Below are 17,963 nucleotides of genomic sequence, written 5' to 3'. Positions count from 1 at the left end.
TAAATTAGTTTATATTCTAATATATTTGCAATTGTACATATTACTAGATTACAAAGAGATTTTCGATAGGTTCCATAACTATAATAATTTATATTTTTAAATTTGATTTATAATAATATTTAATTTCATAAAATAATTTTGTCTATACAAATATATAATGTCATTTTTGAGGGGAAATCAGGAACATGACCATCTCATGGTATATATTAAAGAGTAGAATTTGTTGCTGGCGTTTAAGGCGACTTTGTTTAAGGCGACATTGTTTAAGTATTGCAACGTTTTGATAAATATTGATCAATGAAATTATATTCCTGTGTAATGGGCTGGGATGTTTGGGTTTGATGATTTTTGTACGCCGGACTCATTTGCAGTTTGTCTATAAAGAAAATATATAAATTTGGAAACGGGAGAGCCAATCTAACAACAAATAATCGGAAAATACTAACCCGAAGAAAGGGAACCAATTCAGCAACGTGGTTTTACAAGGATTTTCTGAAAGTTCTGGAACAATTCTCAAACTGTAATTTATTAATTTTCGTAAATATCGCTGCAAGTTTTTTCGCCTAGTTTCCACGAATTTTGCATCACGATTTCCAAGAACCTTCTTTTGCGGAAATTTAAACTGACTAACGGCAGGATATTGCTTGCTGATCTGGAGAAAAAGACAAAAAAGTGTAAACTGTATAGTTATATTAGTACATAACTAACATAAGTGCGTCACGGACCATAACATGAAACTGCTCTTGACTATAATGTTTAGTAATGGAAGAATATCGTTCAAATATGTAAACGCAAACCTTTTTATGAAGGCCATAAAAATCTGAATATCTTCGGTAAACATTCCATTCGTCATCTTTGATTCTTACATACACCTGAAAAGGAAACATTGAAATCAACAATGCCAGAAATGTTCTTCCCGTTAACGCTACGAGTATAAATGAATCAGTATTATCACAAGATGAAAACAAAGTGACTTGATGCAGAAATGGGAGCACAGAAAAACAGTGAAGCTGGACTGTGTTTCGCTTCACCGATATTATCATTTCGTATATTTCTTGTTGCCTTCTGGCCAAGTTTGGATAGAAAAATGTCGGTAAAATGATACGACCTAAAATGATAAGTTTTTCACATTTACCTGATACGTGTGGTGGACGTTGGAAGATCTTCCCTGAGCGAACGCTGAAGGAATCCAGATATTTATAAGAGGACGTGTATTTACTTGGACCAAGCGAGGTCCTAAACCCTCCAAGCTGGAAGAGTCATCAAGATTACCATCTTCTGGAAGCTGAAATATAACAATGGACCAATAAGTGTTTAAACTACTATAAAAAGAATGGTTAAGAACTAGCAGAACTTTCCAGTATAAATAAAGTTAGTTTAGTTTAGGCTTCTCTTCTGTAGTAACACTGGATCAATAAGAGATAATTCTTACTGGACCTCTAGGAAGAAGAGTTTGGAACTGATAGAGCTATCCAGCATAAACTCTTTACACAGTTAGTACGTAATAATATAGAATCTCACCGGGCCTCTGAGATCAATCAGCTCTTCTCTCAGTCTTCTTAACTGGTGTTCACGAATATTCAACATTTTTTGTAACCTGTCGTTGAGTTCAATCAATTCACCGTGCATGTCTGCGACCTGAAAAAAAATCTGATCGTTATAAAACGTTCGAAATAAAAAACAATTTAGAGAAGATTTAAATCGACAACCTGTTACCTGAATGAGTTTCCTTTCAAAATCTCTTTTTTCTTCATCACTGAAATTCATCACATTAAAAAAAGACAGTTTAGTTTAGGTTTCCTCCTATAGTAACACTGGATCAACAAGAGATGATCCTTACTGGACCTCTAGGAAGAACAGTTAGAACTGATAGAGCTATCCAGTATAAATAAAGTTAGTTTAGTTTAGTTTTCCTCCTGTAGTAACACTGAATCAACAAGAGATGATCCTTACTGGACCTCTAGAAAGAACAGTTAGAACTGATAGAGCTATCCAGTATAAATAAAGTTAGTTTAGTTTAGGTTTCCTCCTGTAGTAACACTGGATCAATAAGAGATGATCTTTACTGGACCTCTAGGAAGAACAGTTTAGAACTGATAGAGCTATCCAGTATAAATAAAGTTAGTTTAGTTTAGGTTTCCTTCTGTAGTAACACTGGATCAATAAGAGATGATCTTTACTGGACCTCTAGGAAGAACAGTTTAGAACTGATAGATCTATCCAGTATAAACAAAGTTAGTTTAGTTTAGGTTTCCTTCTGTAGTAACACTGGATCAATAAGAGATGATCTTTACTGGACCTCTAGGAAGAACAGTTTAGAACTGATAGAGCTATCCAGTATAAGTTGGTTAAGGTTATATCAATCAAATAGCTGCAGCACCTCGCTTGATCTTGTGGTTTGTCATCCAGTACAGGAAGATCGTCCAACTGTTTGCTTCCAGGAACAGCTATATGACAAAATTGGCTTTCAATCGTAAAACCACGACCATCATCAACTCTCTAATTGTAGCAATACTTACCAATGTCCAAAGACTCGTTTCTACGCAACGACTGAACAGCCGCAACATATTTCTTTAATTGGTGTTTTAAGAGATCATTTTCGCTGCGAAAAATACAAGAAACTGTCAGATTTTTGTTTACGGGCAAAGGTCAAACAAACCGCGGTTTCAGTTTTGATTTTCATTGGTTCTACTTCGAATTGAATTGGAATACACAGCTAAAGATTACGGTAAAGTTTCCCAATTTTTTCCTTTTCGTAATAACTATATGTAAGTGCAAAATTTCTGACGAGATTTGAAATTACAAAGTGTTAGTTAAGTAGATGGTTGAATGAGAAAAGGTGAAACGTGCTAACCTTGTTAGGGTATGCAGGGTTGCATGAAACGTTTCATTTGAAGATGAAAGTTCCCTTCGCAAATCATCGACTTGATCACGAAGCGAGGCTGATTCTTGCATTTCTTTATCCAAAAGTTGTCTCAGCGATCTGAATAAAGTAGGATGCAATATTATAAGAAGAAAAAGAATGGTACTAGAAAAAACATGAAATGGTTGAATACCTATTAGACTCTTCAACCTCATCTTTTCTTAACATCATGGATACGATGGCCTGTTTTAGTTCCCCTAAATAGGAAATGTTCATTGTTAAAGCATTTTTTTGTTACCGAACACAGTAAACTGCACGTTTTGCATTGAGATACAATCTATAGTGTTTTTCTTTTCAAGAATATTGTCTGCTAACGCTGTAATCTGTATTCTGATCATATTTGACATGTCTTCACAAAGGGAATGTATTTTTTTCGCACCTGAAGTCATTTCCTTGGTACCAGAAGCCTCGCTCGGTGGCTGTTAACAAACAAATATTTTATTAGAGTTACATCAAGTTTTATCAAAGATCCGGCCACAACTGACCTACACGCGTAAAAATTGATCAGGTGTCGCATCAGGAGTGAACAATGTTGTGCTGCACCCTGGGAACAGTATTGTTAACAATGTTGTTGAAGCTTGTTGAATCATCAATGTTGATGCAATCACGATGCAATGTTGTTGTAACAAGTTGCAACAGCATTGATGATTCAACAAGTTTCAATAACATTGTTAACAATACTGTTCACAGGGTGCAGCACAACATTGTTCACTCCTGTTTTTAACAACTTGCATCAACATGGTGATTTTTACGCGTGTACGTGATCTCCTGAATTGGCCAAAAAGAGCGAGAATTATGCCTTTTTTACACCAAAAATATTAATTAAAACTGCTTCTTTGACACAAATTGGTAAAAAACCATTCTTATTTCGTCATCTCGTGGCGAAATACTTACACTCATGCGACCATCTCCCATGGTTCTGACAAGAGAAGAACTCGTGAAATCTGCAATTTCTTTGTGAACATCTTGAGTGGCTGATATCACGGCATCGGTCGCCCCGATTGCCAAGCTCGTGTAGTCGTCGCCGACATCGTCGTCGGTACAGACACTGAGAGTAATATAATAACGTTTTAACTGGACCAGAATTCGGTTCAAGCTTGCTGCCCCCCTCCTCATTTTGCTGGACCAGAACTAAAAGTACAACTAACCTTGAAACCGGAGAGTCATGATTTGAACCAGCGAACAATCGCGTTGCGACTACCGGTAATCCTTCGTTCCCAGGACTCTCTCTATCCTTGGATTCCGCTAGAGCCCAGGCGGTCGTCTCATCCGGGCAAGAGACCGGGGTGAGCGCAACACCGCTGGACAAATCGACCAACGGCTCATCTCTTGAATGGTCCAAAACTGGCCCCTCTTCAGCAGGTTGAGACGAGACGGAATTGTCCGAGCTTATACTTAATCTAGGCTTACTGACGGGGATATTCGCTGTAGCTTGCAAACCACTGCCCTCGAGGAAATAAAATTTTTGATTTTTAACAATCTTTTCCGTTCTTGTTTCTTCGACTTTTAAATCCTCAAAATTAGTTTCTCGTGATTGTTTCTCGTAATAAACGGGGTTTCTTGAAGTTTCACCGGCTTGGTTTGTTATCGTGAGCGATGGATTAGAGTAGCTGACGTCAACTTGTGGAATGTCTGGCTCGTGATTGGTCAAGACTTCTTCTGATGTTTCCGACATTTTCGGATCATCAGGACTTTCTTCGTCGTCAAATTCGACGTTTTCTATTTGCGCTATGGTCGGCTTTTTCTTTTTTCGCTTTTTCTTTTCTTTTACTGAAAAAGAAAAACGTAAATTTAGTTTAGTTTAGGTTTCCTCCTGTAGTAACACTGGATCAATAAGAGGTGATCCTTACTGGACCTCTAGGAAGAACAGTTTAGAACTGATAGAGCTATCCAGTATAAATAAAGTTAGTTTAGTTTAGGTTTCCTCCTGTAGTAACACTGGATCAATAAGAGATGATCCTTACTGGACCTCTAGGAAGAACAGTTTAGAACTGAAAGAGCAGAACCATACCTGGAGCTCCATATGTTGAGTACATTGGAGATGGTTCTTTCTTCATTGAACTTTGAACAACATTAACTGGAGCCAACTGAATATTTAGATTTCCATTTGTTGAAGCCTTTTGAAATATTAAACAAATACTAGGTTAATAAAATACTATTGAAAGTTTATAAAACAATTGTATAAATACAAGTCTTTCCACCTGTTTTGAAATGTTGAACTCAGCATCGTCAATTTTGATTGCAAAAAGGATTGAACTTAGACCTGAAAAAATTGCAAATTTTGAGTGTCAGAAATGAAATGAAAGATGACACATTTTTGAATGGATGAAGCAATTATATCGCCTCACCTGCGGCCATCATTGGTAGCATGCTTGATCTTTCTTCATCCAATAATAAAGCATCTTGTTCATAATAAGCACTTGAGACATATATTTTAAAAAGTTATTTAATTATCATACAAGACTCAATTCACAAAGCATTGTTTGTAAATAAAATAAAATTAATTGATTGGCAAGTAAAATACCACAGTAAGAAATATATTTGACTGTATGTCAGTTGGTAATAGAACAGTAAATAATCTTTGTTTACAGTTTTCTTTATACCTTAAAAGTTGCTTGTGTCCCAGAAAGCTATGCAGATACTTCTCCAGAGATTGCTCATTCAGTGCTGATCTAAGCCAGGCATGAGCTATAAAACAACACAGAAATCTTAATGGTTGCATTGTTTCAATGCCCTGGTAAGAGATTTACAAGATGTAGAAATTTCATGTTGAATTCACATACCTCTGCCGGTGTCAGTGTTGACATTCTCAAGAGAATTAAATCTTCGTATTTCGGTTGCACTGAGATGCTCTTTCACAAACTGCCAGAACACTGACTGGCCTTCGTTCCTGAGCAATACCTGACCAGTAACGTGTCTAAAATGCCACAGAAAGTATGTCAAGACAAATAAATATGTAGCGTATATTATAGAAAACATAATCCAAAGATTAATTGTGGCATTGTATACAGCCAATATTACTGAGTTATATATTTCAAAATGATCCTAACCTCAATGGATTGATCTTCTTATTAGATTTCATCCCAAACTGCAATGCAGTCACCCACTGAGCACAGAGACAGGATATCCTGAATTTTTCAAAAATAAAATATATCTGTTTCTTGGAAAATCTACTTGGAAGAGGTCTGGAAACTGCCAGTGAAATACGCACAGTAGGACAAAATCTTTTCATTTTAACCTAAGGTCGATTGCAAGGACTAAATTCTTTTAAAAAGAAAGCTGAAGGTCAGAAGCTTCAGGTTTTTATTAGATATGATATTGAAAGTGCCTGACATCTTAACATGTGAAGTTCCTGGTTCAATATTTTCGAAAACATAAACTCCTAAATCCTGGACACAAACTAGGAATTAATGAATGAAAGAACTTGCCAAGACGTTTTCTCGAATGTAAATGTTACAAATCTGCGGTACATATTCACAATTAGAAAGCTATTGTTATAAATTTGTCCCAAATCCTTACTTCGCCCTGAGTTGAATTGGTCGAGACAGGTCAAAAGTACAAATCTCAGATCGAAGTACAGTACCTGCTATCCTTCTCAGTTGCAAGCTCAGTTTTTCCTCCAAATCGTATTTGACACTAAAATAAAGACACCTCCTCATTCACTGATCACGTCCAAAGGTAAACAAGAAAAATACTGCTTTTATAGAAATTTTCTACGCAAAAATTATCGAAGCTTTCATCACTGAAAGAAAGCATCACTTGCCTGTTTCACGGCATCTAACAAACGATCGGTCAGTGTTTGCCTGGCGATATCCTGCCCCGATGAATTAGCCATGTCTTTCTTTTTGATTATTTGCAAATATTGATTAATTAAAAAGAAAAAAACCCTCAATTACAAGTGAAAATATTTAAAATACTATAAAAATATTAGGTCATTATTGTGTTCCATTGAAAATCTCGTGATGTTTCCACTTTTTGAATCATTGAAACTGATCTCCTTTCCGAATGAATATCTGAACTATCAAACGGTAAATATGCTAATTACACAAATGATCAACTCACGTTGGGTGCGTCCTTAACCCTGAGGTTATAGAGGTTTAAAATACGAAATTTTCTTTCTAGGAATTGTAAACTTGTCAATATCGAGTTGTCGGCATCTCTTGTATATTGGCAAGTAAATAAAAGACATATGTGTCAACTTTATCAAAGTAGTAATGATGGCTTTGTTCAAAAGAGACGGACACAGTTTTCAGAATTGGATCGTGATGAGTCAGTGGGAAATACCATGTGGAAAAGGAGCCATGTGGCGTCAGCACAGCGAACTTTAAAAAACTGGTTACTGAGCTTTTAAGCGTTTTCGACAAAAGTTACCCGAGTTTCTAAAACATCCTCTTTTAAAAACATTACCGTTTCATCTTTTTTCTCTCTAATGTCCGTCTTGATAATTGGCTGTTGAATAAACGTTATTGCTTCTTGTTGTTATTTGCATTGCTGCATTCGTAAAAAGTTTTTTAAAACGCCAAAAACTAGTAAGTTACCGGAGCACAATCTCCAAGAAGCCTAATTCGCAATAGTCGCTGCACACAGCAGTTCAAACGGCAGATCTCTCTGTGATCCCAAACATAACAGTCTTAAGTTTACCGACCATATTTCATTTAATTCAGTACACCAAAAACTTTCATACACTTGAATAAATAGACATTTTCCGAGATAAACACTAATATTATCATAATATTCTTATATTATACGTCTAGTCCAAGGCCCGATATTCAGTGCTATATTTGCTCATGTATTTTGTAGAAAAGAGCTTGTTGCAACATGTAATCGGCTTTTAGACATTGTGTTATTTTCACAGGAGGTAATAACGTCTCGTGTTCACCAACCCATGTTGCATAACATACTCAGAACTTCCAAAACGGCATATCACATACAAAAAAAGGTATAAATATAAGATATGCTTGGTTCAATATACGATGTTCCTAAACACGCTATTCAAGTGTCCACAACTGCTCCTTGTTATCCCTAATGTTACAATAATACCATGCTCAACATGCAAACCCATACAAACGCAACAATGTTACATAACGACTTGACGCTAGCAGCCCCAGTTGTGGCTTCAAAAACCTCGTTCGTCCCCTCCTGACAGTTCTCGCATGTTTCAGCCTCGATGATAAACCGCGCGTTCCTGGTGTTTGCAAAGACGGAGACATAGACGTTCTCCATGACGTCCAGTTCGTCGACCGATCGCTTCGCGACGCTGGTCTGATTTTTCTGATCTTTCACCGCGATCACGACGACTTTGTGTTTCTGCACCGAATGCACGAAGCCCAAATCGCTGTCGTACTTGTAAGGATGGGGGTTGGTTCGCGACACGTACATCAAGGTTTGTCCTACCAAGTCCCTCACACGAACCTCCAGCATGGACTTCCGCCTCGCTTTGTAAACAAAGTACTGGAACTTCGCTTTTGGGCTCGACATCTCGACACGCCGTCGGAGGTTCACCGGTTGGGGTTCGTTGCATGTCGCCGCGGTTAGAGTCGAGAGGAATGTCTCGAGTTCAAAGAAAGTGCTGAGCGTGTAAACATGTTCTCGGGACGTGGCCACCTCAAGAAGCTGCCCCATGTCGAAATGCCCAACTCCGATGGCGTAGATCACGATATTTTTTTGGCGCAGTTTTCGCGCGGGGACGAGCACGGGATCGTGCGATTGTCCGTCCGTGATCACGATCAGCACGCGCGGTATCCCGTACCTCTCGTTTCTCAGTCCCTTCGTCTCGCTGAACTGGTCCAATACTCGCGTCAGCGCGTATCCTAGCGACGTAGTGCCGCCATGTTTGCGCACGCCATTTACGGCGGCGAGATATTGTGCGTGTGTATTATAGCTCGAGAGATGGAAATGCGCCGTGTACATGTAGCTGAACGTCGATAACGCGACTCGGGTGCCGAGATTTCCGACTAACTTCGGGCCGGAGAAAGCGTTTGTTATGTTCACAACGAACTGCAAGCTTTCGGCGAAATTTGCGTCGGTAACGCTGCCCGATTCGTCCAGTAAAACTACGGCGTCTAACGAACGACTACACTGCACGAAAGTCGCTTCGATTATATCGGCTTCGTCATTGCGTCGTCTAAGATCTTCTGTGCGTTGTTTTAAGGGTATCTTGTAGAAATTCCTGAGACTCGCCACGGCCCGTTCCCAGTTGTTTTGCGTTGCGAATTTCCAGAATTCCGGGTAGGCCTCTGGTCGCCCGAGCTGGTACCATAGGCTGACCATCGCGGTGCGAATACCCCGCTCCAGGGATATGAAAGGGGTAGACCCCGGGGAACGGTCAAGGTTGTACCTGATTTCAACTTGCTTAATGAGATGCTCTTGCACTGTGCTGGTAAGGGTAAGGGCTTCGTTTGAGAACAGGGAAAGAGGTTTCTCGATTGCAGCACAGGCTGCCAGCTCTTGTTTTAAGCCAAGGTATGGTTTCAGCTTCATATAAACTGCCCTTGCTAAAAGAAGGAAGTTACGAATATAAATATACAAAGTTTTCGGTAACAGTTGGAGTTTGAATATGTCCAGCATCAACAAGATTCCGTTAAAATATAAATTTTAAGACGTTTTAAGTGTTGAAAGGGAGACAGAAGATGCTGTAGCGGATGATTGCAATCTAAAGAGCACTTTAGTTTAAAATAAGGCGATGCACTCCGAAACAGAAACCTACAGATTCATGAAACTCATAGAAATGAAGGATTCATTGAACAGCAATTTGAATCCCAATATATCGATAACGTTTTCAACCACTGACCACTTGTTTAGGGGTTAATACTTGAGGTCTCTCATTCACGAGAGAGTGAGAGGAGTCTCTTTCCTACACGGAAACGGTAAAGCAGGCGAAGTAATACACAATTTTACATCGGAGTAATTTGTAAGAGATTGATGCTATCTTAATTGCATAGCAATCTCAAGATAATACTTTTTTAGCATAAATCTGGACTACGCGGCCTAATTTTTTAATACTAAAGGAGGTTTCAGCAACTGCAACCGACAAAGCGCTACATACTGTTCAGTTAACCTAGTCACGCAGACAAATATACAGCAAATTATTTCCATCATTATATCTCTCAATTAAATTTGTTTCACCAAAAGTACAATAGCACACTCTATACCTAAATATATATAAACAAAAGATTTGGCAATCTTTCATTCAGACAGAGTACAGAACTTCTTAAACTCTAGGTACGAAATCATTTGCTTAACCAAGACATGTTTTCATCAGCACGGAAAGATTTCGCCTATTCTAAAGCGGTTATCGATTTCGGATTTACTTTTTCAAGCGTCGTTCGTCTCCTGTGGGAAGTTCTTAAAGTCTCGAGGTCAGGGAGAGTTGCGAAATAGGTAATTAACTTCGCAAAGTTTGAGTTGGCATGCAATCGCGAGTGAATATACCAACAATTTTTAAATTACCATGCTGCAAATCATTATTAACAAGGGTACGACTTACGTAATTTCTTGAACGCCTGAGCATGTTTCTCGACTGCTCCAAGATCGACACCTCCTCCAACGGTGACACCACTGCCTCCAAGAACGACGCCAGTGTCCGGGTTTATTGGCACATAACCGCACGTCGAAAAGCTCTCGTGGCAAAAAATGAACTCGGAGTAGATCAGAGGTTTCGCAGTGGCTACACCTTCGGGAATTCCGGATTTCCACGATCGTTTACATGCCGAAGGCGTCGTCGTGAAGCAGTTCACAGGAACGTGCGGAAAATGAATGTAATCAGCAGGAACGTAGGTCCAGTTACAAGCGTAGGGCACAGCATGACTCGTTGGCAAGATGAACGCAGCGAAAGCAAAAAACAACGTCGTGAAAAGCATTCTCCGTCCGTTGGAAATCGCGGGATAGAAGCCCTTTCGAGTGAGACGACTACACACACAATAAAACTGAAGGTTTACAAACACACTCGATGAAATATAAGCGATATGGAAATATGTAAACAAACAGTTCGTAACGTAGGAACCAAGTTAACGGTATATTTCGTTCTAGTTTTTTTGTCTACCAAACATGTACTGATTGTAGTTTTGAAGCAATATGACAACCGCAATTCTGGTTCCCATCAGATGAGCATCACGCTTAAATTTGGCATAAATCATGGCTATTTTATCCCGTCAAAAGAAATCCGAATTTTTTTTACTACCGGCCGGCTAAACTGGTCGTCATATAAAGGGTCGCATGCGAAATTTCGGGCTGTCTTGTCTTAGCACATCTCGACCGACCCATATATCTTGTCAAAAAAGCGGTTCTATCGTTCTAGTGTTTAAAATATTTATTTTCCTAATACGTTGGGGTACCGTTGGAACTCAGGTCTTGTATTTAAAGACATAAAACGATGAAAAGCAGTGAATATGTGCGGTTTAATATTTGATTATTGCCTGTTTAAACCGTCAGCCTGAAATGGTTTCCATATATTTCACATAGCGTCTGAATCTCAAGCTGGGTTTCCAGACTGTTAGTATTATCAGCCGGAAAAATATCTCGGCTACCCATCAAAATATAAAAATATATCTATCAAAATTCAGCAATTAAGGCAAGAAAGGCTTAAAAAATTAAGGCTTAAAATATTTGTCAAACAGCACACAAAACTTATAAACGACTCTCCGTTGTTTAGCTGGTATAAGCGTCACCCTCAATCGCAAAATCTTTTCCGCTGTCTCTACACGTCTGTAAACCGTGATTTTTTTCATACGTTATCGGAAATTGCCTTACATTTCACAACACTGTCACTGATATTGTCATTCACATTAAATCGTTTATTTTACGTCTTCTGAGTTTTGGGCATGGCTTATATTTATTATAGCGAAAGAAATAACATCAAAATTAATGTAATACGCTTCAGAATGATATTGCAGATTTCGTGGACGGGGGGACATCAAATTTGAAGTGTTATCGTTCCCACACAGGGCTGCTAAGTAGAGCCATGTTAAAAATACGAATTGCGTGCGCTTGATTACATTAGGCAAGAACTTTTACGTATGAGTAGATGCTTGTTTGAGAACACTTGAAAATTGTGGAGTGGCCTTTTCATTTCTTGTCACGAAAAGCTATTCATACCCAAGACCGCATATCGTTCATTTATAGCCGTGTTGCACAACGTCACGAGAGTCACGACCTCCCACGGGGGAGTGAGGGCACGGGAGGTGGATATGTGCCCTGTCCTAAGTTGGGTTCCCCGCCTGATTGGATGAATTTTTGGAATATTCTTTAGAAAGCCCGAGGTCACTATGGTGGGGGAATGTTTGTGATGACCTCCCATGAGGGGAGTGGAAGTGAGGGGTATGGGAGGGGGGTGTAGGGGGTCTTACGTTTGGGTCCCTGCCTGATTGGAGGATGAATTTTTGGAATATTCTATAGAAAGCCCGATATCACTATAGTAGTGGAACTGTGCCTCTTTCCAGCCTTGATCCCAGCGCTGTGATTGAAATGATCTCCCTGTCCTCGGTGGATTTCATTCAGGAAAATTTAGTCAGCGATTAGAATGGTTGTTATCTTCCAATGCTTACAGCCTACACCGCCAGGAATAAACACGAACGATACGAGAATGCACATATTTGCTACTCAACACAAGCCGACGCATACAATTAGCAACTGTCACTACGAATACTGTGTCTACATAAGTTGGATTTTATCACGTCAGTGGTCAGTTGTATAAAAGACTAGTTAACTTTCAACTGTAGTTACGGACAGAATTGGCCAATCCGTTTTTACAATTTTATCGTTTTCTAAGAGGTTGTAATATGGGAAACATGTCAAACATATTCAGAATGTTTATCTTAACCCCAATATACCGATTATGTAAAAATATGTGAGTATTTCACTTAGCGGCAGGCGACTGGTGAATAAATAGATGGATTCTTAGGATTGTTGACGTAAAACGTGGTTTGCGGTAATCATTTTCTATGAATTGCCGGTCACTCGCGAGCACAATCGATTGACTAGTAACCAGGCCATGAAATGAAGAAAAATACCACGCGGCAACGGTGAACTCTGTGTAAACTGGAGCGATAAAACGTTCGCTACCTTTGAAGCCAATTTGAAGCCGAATTGGGTACCAGTGCCATCCTCGTTCCCAGAATGGCACCAGTGCCAGTCCACTTCTAATATTTTCGTCCGCAAAAGAAACTGGAATCATTCTCAACTAGGCTTCTGGTTTCAAAGATGGCGGCCAAATAACCCTCAATTATCGTTCCAGTCACTATAGCATCATATGATGTTTTTTATACGTTGATATTTTATTAGAATGACATTATATTTTAGCAGATTTAAAGAAGCATTTTACATGCCAGGAATTTATCGTGATTTTATCAAGAACAAGTGTCAATTATCAAACTAATTTAGTTACTTCATTGACATCGTCCATGGGCACTGTTAGTTCTCTAAAAACACAATTTTTTTTCCAGTCAGCAACAACCTTATAGTCCAGCATTTATCCCCTAATGTCCAACCTCAGTTATCCCTGAACACCCCTAACTGACCACAATTATCCCAACTTACACCCTTATACATTGCCCCACTTACCCTTGACTGCCCTCCCAATTTACTCCAAGTAAACCTAGTTACCCCCACCCCTGTCCTCGGTTGTCTCCACTTACCCCCATTTTCCCCCTGATCATCCTCTTCATCATCGGCTTCCTCGTCATCCTCCTCGTCATCTTCGTCATCCTCCTCGTCACTCTCAAACGTGTTGTTCGGAATATCGTAAATGCGAATCATTCCCTATAGTTAAATCATAATCTATTTTAAGGCGAATTTCGGACCCAGAGTGATGTTATCTAAGGACTACACTGGTCAGACCCAGAGTGATGTTATCGAAAGCATGAATCGCGTTTTACTTGCTCAAAATTCTACTTCAAAAACAGACAAAATGCTAACATCGTTCAAGCAAAACACAAGCTATGTTCATAATCTCTACATAACATAGCTGTGCTTTTGCCACAAGACTTGCCTTATTTGGATCCTTCAGAATGAGGTATCGGCCATCAGACAGGCTCATACAGTAATCCACAATGCATCGTATTATTCCCCAGCCATTATCCATACTGAGATTCATCTGACTAGCCAGCTCTCTGGGGCGAAATTGCTGCGTGCCAAGAATGCAGTGTTTAGTTGAATCCATGAAGTTCTTACGTGAGACATACCTAAAGAAGACATACACAATATGAAGTGAAAGATTACCAAATGATCTCTTGCAACCCACAATTAGGGTGATTTCTGTAAAAGTTATGAAATACAACTTATAATATAGACTAAATACACACCCAATCTTAAGATATTCCGAGCCAGATAAGACAGAAGCAACAGTCCATTTCGCTAACTTGCAGCTGTTGTTCTTGAGTTCTGTGGCAAGAACAGCTCCTCGCTGAGTATCCAGCTTCTGACGCCAATCCCCCATTCCTGCCTAAATATTCCCAATTCAAAACTTTATTCTCTCAGTCATGCACACAAAGCTATTCGGATCCTCTCCACCCTACCTTAGACTCCCATTCGTTTAGTGCCTTGACGTTGATATAAGTCCCAGGAGCCAATGCTGCATCATGTTCGCATCTCACCACCACATCAATATCATCTCCAAGATTCCACTTACGATATCTACATGTACAGGTAAATCACAAGATCAACATTTAGAATACGTGGGTCATGCTTACCCCATTGCCCTAACATAACCCCCCCCATCCCTCTTGTCCTATACCTGATGACTTTCCTTGCCTCTCTCCTCCAAAACACTCAAGTTCAAATATGCAATTATAAACTCCCTATCCAAACCTACACTTCCCCCTAACCCCCCACCTCCCCTCCCAACTGCAGCTAACCCCACACTTCCCTCCCTCCTTACCCCATTCCCCTTCTAAGAACTTTACCTTCCTGCAGTTTTATAAGTTTCTACCCCCATCCCAACAGTTCATCTTCATCCTTACCCCCTATCCCAACAGCTTGTCTTCACCCTCCCTATCTTACCTATAACCCACGGAAGCAACTTTAGCCTCTTCCTCCACGTCTTCCACAACAAATGGATTTGGCTGGTCAAATCTCTCTCGCTCATACGAACGTTTCAACACTTGTTGCGAAAAGTTCTGGTTGATGAATGTCGCCTCAAGCGCAAGATTTGTGGCAGAATTAATGCCTTTCTCTGCACTGTCATCATTGGGAGTCTCAATTGCTGTTTCATTCACAGTCAGAAGATCTAGATATTGGTTGGAATTCACACAATGAGAAAAAGAGCATGTCTAGCAAGGAAAAACTGTTTCCTAGACATGTTTCATGAAGCTGGACAAACCAGGAAACATTGTTTCTTTCATGCTGCTTGAAAGACTTGGTTAATCTTACCAAATTCAGAATCATCTCTCTTGTCAAAGAACAACTTTTTACCAACTCGCTAAAGAAACATTATTTATGACATTAGAAATGAAAAATGTACAAAACCCGAACAACACAAGAATTCAAAGTCCATTCTATGATTTCTATCCATACCTGTACAATAATATCCCATGAGTACACAGACCTTGTACATGTCATTAACGTTGATATTATGGCATCAGTTGCAAAAACATTTCCTTTTGACAACAGCTGAAAGTTAACAAGTTGGACAATCCAAGTTTATTCATGTCCATGAATGCAATTGACGATGCAAACTTTATCAAACATAGCTTGAAATTTTCAGCTTGATGACTTACGGTCCTGATCACAGGATCATCAGTGGTCGTAACTTTATGAAATACCCGGTTGACCATAGCTAAGGGCACCTCTGTCTTAATATTCACTCGATCATAGGCTTTGTCATAATACTCCAGTTCACCACATTTCACTCTGAAAATTGAAAGACATATAGAGATCAGTTGCAAAGAACAGCAGATAGAGATCAGAGGCAAAGAACATCATATAGAGATCAGTGGCAAAGAACAGCATATAGAGATCAGTGGCAAAGAACGGCAAACGTCATATAGAGATCAGTTGTGAAGAATAGCAAGTTCTGCTTATAGGATAGTCTCAATTTACAGCTGAAGATGTGCATTCAGCTATCATACAGAGATCAGTAAAAAGATAGCAAGTGCAAATCAAGGCTGGCCAGTCACAATTTGCAATTCACAGTTTTCAAATGTACTTACAGATCTTCGGGTTCCCCAATGCTGGGCAGACTTAATTTTGACAGCCGTGGAAAGTCCATTTCCTCAATCACCTTCCATTCCTCACGAACCATCACAGAAGCGTTGCGAAACTTCTGCGGACCCTGGTTCCTCCTGTCTTGCCAGTTGTTCCTGTTAGCATACTGCTTTTGAAGTTTACGATTCAACCTCTTATCACGACTTTTCATGAGATTTTGCATTCCTGCTTGTTGACGCTGCATTTGACGTTCCCTGTCACGATTCATCTTCCGCTGGAAACACAATTTAGTACAACTATGAATAACCAAACATCGCATAAAGCAGCTTAGAAGTCTTCAGTCTTGGTTTGTCTTCAGGAGACGTTTTCATAGCATGAGATAGTGTGAGAATTACTTTAAACCACGCACAAATCATACCTGGTTGAACCGGTTTCTATTCCGCATGTAAACAGGTTTCTGAGGGCGGCTTGTGTCAACAAGATGGAAACTAGACTCATCTTCCTCGTGGTAATAAGCATACTGACTGCCTCCACCAAATTGATTCAAATACTTATCTGGAATAGAATTGGTGCAAAGAACAGCTTTAGAGAGACAGAAGTGAACACAGACATGAACAATATCCTGATTTTAAAATGCACTAAGTCTGTGCAAGTTGTTCTTCATAGTTTCTGGTCTGGGATTACTATCATTTAGGGCATGGATGTAGAGGAACAGATGTACGATTTCCAAGAACAGAAAACATGCAGAGAAAATACGCAAATATTTCATTGGCGAACCATTTCTCTGCAAGGGAAAATCCGCCCTTACAATCATAGTGGAGATAAAACAGATGATAACTCACTTTGGTAACGTCTGTCTTGAAACGATGTTCCAGACCAATCAGAAATCTAGGTTTTTGAAAAAAATCCATAGTATCTTTAGACAAACTATCTTTATTATACACAAAATAAAATCTTAGTCTATTTATATTGTATAAACATTTTCAACTTTCTAAAAACAACCTAATCTTCTACTACATAGTACACCACATGGCACGGAATAATAACAACAAAAATACAACCTATTCACCATTAATAAAGTACGAAAGTACATCAAGGAAGAAAATCACGCATAAGGACACGTACATTAAGAAAATCGTACACACGTGGTTTTATAATAAAGAATGAAAAATAATATAGATTTCGCTAAGAAGATGGGCTAAAAACTCGATTCTCACCTTGCCAAGTCTATCTCCTTTAGAGAACGGTTGATAAGGTATTCCTTTGAAAGCATCTGAGACAGACGTGGGCCCCCAGCCATTCGGATTATCTTGTATAACCGGTGCTATAAAATGTGATCTTTCGGCCGCCATATTGGATTTGATCAAGAACACGACAGAAAAAAACCATCGCCCACAGTTGTACACGTCATGTTACGACGAAAGCCGATAACCTAGCGAAGCGAAGCCGATCATATATATCGACTAATTCGATTATGATTTATGAACATTATTACAACGCAATTTATTCAATGAAATGAAATGAAAACAGACAGGAATGTCTTACAGTGGATTATGGTCTTTAATCCCCAGCCATCAGAGCCAAAACAAAAAAAAAGTTTAAAAAATTTTCTCCGAGTAATAAAAAAAAACCTCCAATTTTTTTTTAATCTCAAGAGTTTGCTGACGTAATTGACTTATTGTGCATTATGTACCAAAAGGATTTGCGAGCAAGCTCAGAAATTCTCTATCAGAAAAAGAACACTCAAAATATTATATACTGGTCTTGTTTATAGCCGGAGGAATTCAGCAACTATAGCATAGTTCAATGAGTTGATTGTGACGCACCAATGCATACGCCAAATTATCAAATCATCTGTTACGTCAGACCACAGTTAGACTTCGCTATAATGAAGCGTAGTACC

The 17,963-nt window shown here is 39.2% G+C and overlaps 3 protein-coding genes across 3 annotated transcripts; all 3 read right to left on the bottom strand.

Annotated features, from left to right (window-relative positions):
- Nucleotides 1-110: 110 nt before the first annotated feature.
- Nucleotides 111-6,843, bottom strand: LOC114529050 (sorting nexin-29-like). Its single transcript, XM_028550775.1, has 20 exons — nt 6,687-6,843; nt 6,507-6,559; nt 5,974-6,051; nt 5,707-5,840; nt 5,527-5,662; nt 5,272-5,342; nt 5,125-5,186; nt 4,935-5,040; nt 4,072-4,693; nt 3,818-3,971; nt 3,303-3,342; nt 3,057-3,120; nt 2,855-2,983; nt 2,516-2,602; nt 1,717-1,756; nt 1,522-1,638; nt 1,136-1,285; nt 798-872; nt 447-652; nt 111-376 (listed from the first exon to the last, which is right to left on the bottom strand). The coding sequence occupies exons 1-20, from the start codon at nt 6,756-6,758 to the stop codon at nt 304-306; spliced, it is 2,469 nt and encodes an 822-aa protein (XP_028406576.1). The 5' UTR covers nt 6,759-6,843; the 3' UTR covers nt 111-303.
- Nucleotides 6,844-7,570: 727 nt separating this feature from the next.
- LOC114529113 lies at nt 7,571-11,079 on the bottom strand. Its single transcript, XM_028550860.1, has 2 exons — nt 10,410-11,079; nt 7,571-9,417 (listed from the first exon to the last, which is right to left on the bottom strand). Exons 1-2 carry the CDS (start codon nt 10,780-10,782, stop codon nt 7,952-7,954), a joined length of 1,839 nt encoding a protein of 612 aa, XP_028406661.1. The 5' UTR covers nt 10,783-11,079; the 3' UTR covers nt 7,571-7,951.
- A 2,094-nt stretch (nt 11,080-13,173) lies between these two features.
- On the bottom strand, nt 13,174-17,448 carry LOC114529106 (eukaryotic translation initiation factor 3 subunit D-like). Its single transcript, XM_028550853.1, has 13 exons — nt 17,278-17,448; nt 16,903-16,948; nt 16,479-16,615; nt 16,066-16,334; nt 15,634-15,766; nt 15,431-15,526; nt 15,287-15,335; nt 14,918-15,143; nt 14,434-14,551; nt 14,221-14,360; nt 13,908-14,100; nt 13,555-13,678; nt 13,174-13,338 (listed from the first exon to the last, which is right to left on the bottom strand). The coding sequence occupies exons 1-13, from the start codon at nt 17,410-17,412 to the stop codon at nt 13,331-13,333; spliced, it is 1,674 nt and encodes a 557-aa protein (XP_028406654.1). The 5' UTR covers nt 17,413-17,448; the 3' UTR covers nt 13,174-13,330.
- Between the last annotated feature and the right edge of the window lie 515 nt (nt 17,449-17,963).

Source organism: Dendronephthya gigantea, unplaced genomic scaffold (genome assembly GCF_004324835.1).
Source record: "Dendronephthya gigantea isolate DGI-Jeju-01 unplaced genomic scaffold, DenGig_1.0 000053F, whole genome shotgun sequence".
NCBI classification, from domain to species: domain Eukaryota; kingdom Metazoa; phylum Cnidaria; class Anthozoa; order Malacalcyonacea; family Nephtheidae; genus Dendronephthya; species Dendronephthya gigantea.
The sequence above is the reverse complement of the archived record's forward strand: the minus strand, read 5'-3'. Positions and strand labels throughout refer to the sequence as shown.

What these genes read in the sequence shown, in the direction of transcription:
- LOC114529050 (XM_028550775.1), bottom strand. Translation starts at nt 6,758, where the DNA reads ATGGCTAATTCATCGGGGCAGGATATCGCCAGGCAAACACTGACCGAT. An exon ending in GCAACTGAGAAGGATAGCAG is followed by an intron (nt 6,052 to 6,506) that starts GTACTGTACTTC and finishes TGAAAAATTCAG; the next exon opens with GATATCCTGTCTCTGTGCTC. An exon ending in TTGAAAGGAAACTCATTCAG is followed by an intron (nt 1,639 to 1,716) that starts GTAACAGGTTGT and finishes ATTTTTTTTCAG; the next exon opens with GTCGCAGACATGCACGGTGA.
- LOC114529113 (XM_028550860.1), bottom strand. Translation starts at nt 10,782, where the DNA reads ATGCTTTTCACGACGTTGTTTTTTGCTTTCGCTGCGTTCATCTTGCCA. An exon ending in TCAGGCGTTCAAGAAATTAC is followed by an intron (nt 9,418 to 10,409) that starts GTAAGTCGTACC and finishes TCCTTCTTTTAG; the next exon opens with CAAGGGCAGTTTATATGAAG.
- LOC114529106 (XM_028550853.1), bottom strand. Translation starts at nt 17,412, where the DNA reads ATGGCGGCCGAAAGATCACATTTTATAGCACCGGTTATACAAGATAAT. An exon ending in TCAAGACAGACGTTACCAAA is followed by an intron (nt 16,616 to 16,902) that starts GTGAGTTATCAT and finishes ATTCTATTCCAG; the next exon opens with ATAAGTATTTGAATCAATTT. An exon ending in GTTGCTTCCGTGGGTTATAG is followed by an intron (nt 14,552 to 14,917) that starts GTAAGATAGGGA and finishes CTGTACATGTAG; the next exon opens with ATATCGTAAGTGGAATCTTG.